The sequence below is a fragment of the Capra hircus genome, chromosome 4 (genome assembly GCF_001704415.2).
Source record: "Capra hircus breed San Clemente chromosome 4, ASM170441v1, whole genome shotgun sequence".
In the NCBI taxonomy this organism is placed as follows: Eukaryota; Metazoa; Chordata; class Mammalia; order Artiodactyla; family Bovidae; genus Capra; species Capra hircus.
In genome coordinates this window covers 13,962,346-13,966,876 of record NC_030811.1, presented here as the reverse complement: position 1 = coordinate 13,966,876, position 4,531 = coordinate 13,962,346, and the positions used below count along the sequence as shown (strand labels likewise).

At 41.9% G+C, this 4,531-nt stretch overlaps 1 protein-coding gene across 1 annotated transcript; it reads left to right on the top strand.

Moving 5' to 3' along the window:
• TAS2R40 (taste 2 receptor member 40) lies at positions 3,243–4,265 on the top strand. Its single transcript, XM_013963550.2, has one exon. The coding sequence runs from the start codon at positions 3,312–3,314 to the stop codon at positions 4,263–4,265; it is 954 nt and encodes a 317-aa protein (XP_013819004.1). The 5' UTR covers positions 3,243–3,311.

Below are 4,531 nucleotides of genomic sequence, written 5' to 3'. Positions count from 1 at the left end.
CCTGGAACAACAGACTGGTTCCAAATCAGGAAAGGAGAACTTCAAGGCTGTATATTGTCACCCTGCTTATTTAACTTCTATGCAGAGTACATCATGAGAAACACTGGGCTGGAAGAAGCACAAGCTGGAATCAAGATTGCCAGGAGAAATATCAATAACCTCAGATATGCAGATGACACCACCCTTATGGCAGAAAGTGAAGAACTAAAGACCCTCTTGATGAAAGTGAAAGAGGAGAGTGAAAAAGTTGGTTTAAAACTCAACATTTAGAAAACGAAGATCATGGCATCTGGTCCCATCACTTCATGGGAAATAGATGGGGAAACAGTGGCTGACTTTATTTTTCTGGGCTCCAAAATCACTGCAGATGGTAACCACAGCCATGAAATTAAAAGACACTTACTCTTTGGAAGGAAAGTTATGACCAACCTAGGGAGCATATTAAAAAGCAGAGACATTACTTTGCCAACAAAGGTCCGTCTAGCCAAGGCTATGGCTTTTCCAGTGGTCATGTATGGATGTGAGAGCTGGACTATAAAGAAAGCTGAAAGGCAAAGAATTGATGCTTTTGAACTGTGGTGTTGGAAAAGACTCTTGAGAGTCCCTTAGACTGCAAGGAGATCCAACCAGTCTATCCTAAAGGAAATCATTCCTGAATATTCATTGGAAGGACAGATGTTAAAGCTGAAACTCCAATACTTTGGCCACCTCATGCAAAGAGTTGACTCACTGGAAAAGACCCTGATGCTGGGAGGGATGGGGGGGGCAGGAGGAGAAGGGGACGACAGAGGATGAGATGGCTGGATGGCATCACCAACTTGATGGACACGAGTTTGGGTAAACTCCAGTAGTTGGTGATGGACAGGGAGACCTGGCGTGCTGCAGTCCATGGGGTTGCAAAGAGTCAGACATGGCTGAGCAACTGAACTGAACTGAACTGAATATGTGAAAGCTGCTGACAAATATTACTCCCCTCTATTAGTAGAAGTAAAATAAGTTAATGATTCTGTTACTGAAGATGCAGAACTTGTCAAAGAATCTTATTTCCTGTCTCTGGCTATCATGAATAAACAGTCTTTGGCTTGACATGAATTTTCATTTCTCTAACCAATGCTTTCTTAATTTTGTAATATATGGCTGTGTCTGGTGATATTTTTATACAAATATGATTTAATAATACAATTTTATAATAAAAGAAAAGTCCCTGTATTTGAAATAAAATTAATTTGGGGTTTGGGAAATCCATTTTTTATTACTCCTCTATTTATATTATAAAAATAGGACAAATACACTGGCATGAAGCCTCAGGGTCAAAAAGACATTAGAAACTGGGGAATGTGTTGGTTGCTTAGTCATGTCCAACTCTTTCCGACCCCATGGCTGGGAACCCGCCAGGCTCCTCTGTCCATGGGCTTCTCCAGGCAAGAATATCGGAGCAGGCTGCCATTCCCTTCTCCAAGGAACTGGTGAATACTATAACACTAAACACGTTTTGCATAGACAGCCACAACTCTGCTTCAAACGATTCACCATGAAGACTCGATAATGCACAATTTTTTAATTTTTCAGAGAAGACAGATTTTTGTGTGTACATATAGGCAGTCTCCTAAATTTAAGATGTTTGCCTATAGGATAAAAATCAAACGCCGGTGAACCACTGTTGTCCAACATCAGGCACTACAAGGTAAAGTACAGCTTTAGCCCAGATTTAACCCAAGACCCACTGGGCTCTAGCCAAGACCTTGCTTCTCAATGGTGACTGTGAGATCTCTTAGCTTTTTAAAAATACAGCATGCCTGAGCCCTGTCTCTCAGATTCTCTTCCTCATTTTCTTGTGCTGTATTGTAAATACCTCCTAGATGTTATGTTTTTTTACAAATTGAAGGTTTGTGTAACACTTTGCTAATCATGTCTATTAGTGCCATCTTTCTTTTTATCTCCCAGATTCTGACTAAATAGATTAGGAATGAGTCCTGGGCATATATATATGTATATATACATATATATAATATTTTATATTTTATTTTATGCTTCATTTATTATATTATACTTTATATTATATTTTATTGATTTATATACTCATGAAAGTGAAGGTATTAGTTGCTGAGTCACATCTGACTCCTCTGTCCATGGGATTCTTCAGGCAAGAATACTGGGGTGGGTAGACACTCTCTTCTCCAGGGGATCTTCCCAATCCAGGATCAAACCTGGGTCTCCCGCAAAGCAGGCAGATTCTTTACTGTCTGAGTCCCCAGGGAAGCCCATATATATTTATAAATATTTTATATTTTATACACATACATATGTTCCAGAGTTCATTCTGCTCCACAGCCAGGGCAAAGAAGTAGGGAATTAAATTTCAAGTAATGATGTTTTATCACATTTTCCAACTTCAACACTATATTCAAAACACTCTGAAGGCTTCCCGGGCTAACTCTACCTGATTCTGGGCACAAATATTGACATGGATCTTGGTAAATTAGAATTGGTGATAAACACACAAACAATGAAAACTGTCATATGGGAGATTTTTGTCTCTAACTCAAATGACATCCAATTTTGGCTCTTCTGAGTACTGTTTGAGGATACTATAATAGCTAGCTTTTCTGAAAGAAATTTGATTCTAAGTAAAAATGATCAGATATGAGCTGATGGGAAATTCTGACTCATAAACTAACCATAGGAAAAAAGTCTCTACCCAAATAAAGGAGATAGCAAAGGAAGCAGGAGAAAGCAGATCAAAAGAATCTGTTCACATTTTCATGGATAATTTAGCAGGTTTAACAAGTTTTGTGAGATAAGAAAAAAAGACTGTGATTCCTAAACTGGGACTCTTGCCCTATAAAGTCAGTACAATATGGACTTAAATAAGATAGGTAGGTTGGAGACAAAAACGGCAACCCACTCCAGCATTCTTGCCTCGGAAATCTCATGTACAGGGGAGCTTGGCAGGCTACAGGCCATGAGGTCACAAAGAGTTAGACACAACTGATTGACTAAACAACAACAAAGGTAGGTAAGGTAGGAGGGTGCTGGGATAGGAGCCTGTCTAAATTCTTTTTTTCCCAATGAGCTCCTGAAAGCCCAAGACAAATGGGTCTTGATGAAAAATGGAGACAGCCAGCAACCAGATCCTCTCATCATTTGCATTTTAAGCCTCTAACTTGCGGTCACGTGACAAGCAAATGAAGAAAAACTGGCAATAACCATTAACTGGAAAGAAAAAACATAATTACACTGAGTCAGGATCAGACAGTTGCAGAGAAGTACCAGTTCTTCAGGCAGAAATCTGAACATCAGAGCCAAAGAGGATGGTGACAGTGAACACGGATGCCATGGATAAAGACACGACCAGGTTCAAGATCGTCTTCACCTTGGTGGTCTCTGCAATAGCGTGCATCATTGGCATCGCGGGGAACGACTTCATCACCATCAACCATGGAGCCGAGTGGGTCAGAGGCGAAAGACTCCCCATTGGTGACTGCATTCTGCTCATGCTGAGCTTTTCCAGGCTCTTGCTACAGATCTGGATGATGCTGGAAAACACGTACTGTCTGCTATTCTGGGTCATCTACAATGAGAAAAGAGTATACATACTTTTCAAAACCATCGTCATGTTTCTGAACTACTCCAACCTCTGGCTTGCTGCCTGGCTCAATATCTTCTATTGTCTCAGAATCGCAAGCTTTACTCACCCGTGGTTCTCCGTGATGAAGAGGAAGGTCATGGGACTGATGCCTGGGCTTGTGAGGCTGTCCTTGTTCTTCTCCTTTTGCTCCAGCTTCCCCTTCTCTAGAGGCATCTTCAATGTGTACGTGAACAATTCCGTCCCCGTCCCCTCTTCCAACTCCACTGAGAAGGTGTACTTCTCCGAGACCAACGGCAACTTGGTTACCACCCTTTACCTGGGGATCTTCATCCCTCTGATCATGTTTATGCTGGCGGCCACCCTGCTGATCATCTCTCTCAAAAGACACACCTTCCACATGAAAAGCAACGCCACTGGCTCCAGGGACCCCAGCATGGAGGCTCACCTGGGGGCCATCAAAGCCATCAGCTATTTTCTCATCTTCTACATTCTCAACGCAGTTGCTCTGTTTCTTTCCATATCCAACATCTTTGCCGCCAACAGCTCCTGGAATATTTTGTACAAAATCATCATGGCTGCCTACCCTGCTGGCCACTCAGTGCTACTGATCTTAGGCAACCGTGGGCTGAAAAGGGCATGGAAGCGGTTTCAGCACCAAGTTCATCTCTACCTGTAAGGGCAAACCCACAGGGGACCACAGGACCTGCTCCAATCAAGCTCTGACTTCTCCTCTCCTTGACCTCTCTCCCCATCCATCTTTTCTTCCCTAATCTGCTCTGACACTTCTCAGGTAACTGGATTCATTCATGAACGTGAAGCTGAATTTTTTTACTTGAGATTCTAAGTAGAAGTCGCTAAACCACTCTAAGATGGATTTATGAATGCTCCTTGATCTATGGTCATTTGCATCCTGTCCTTAGCTCTTCTCTACTTTCTCCCCCA

Coding starts and splice junctions, on each gene's coding strand:
- TAS2R40 (XM_013963550.2), top strand. CDS start 3,312: ATGGTGACAGTGAACACGGATGCCATGGATAAAGACACGACCAGGTTC.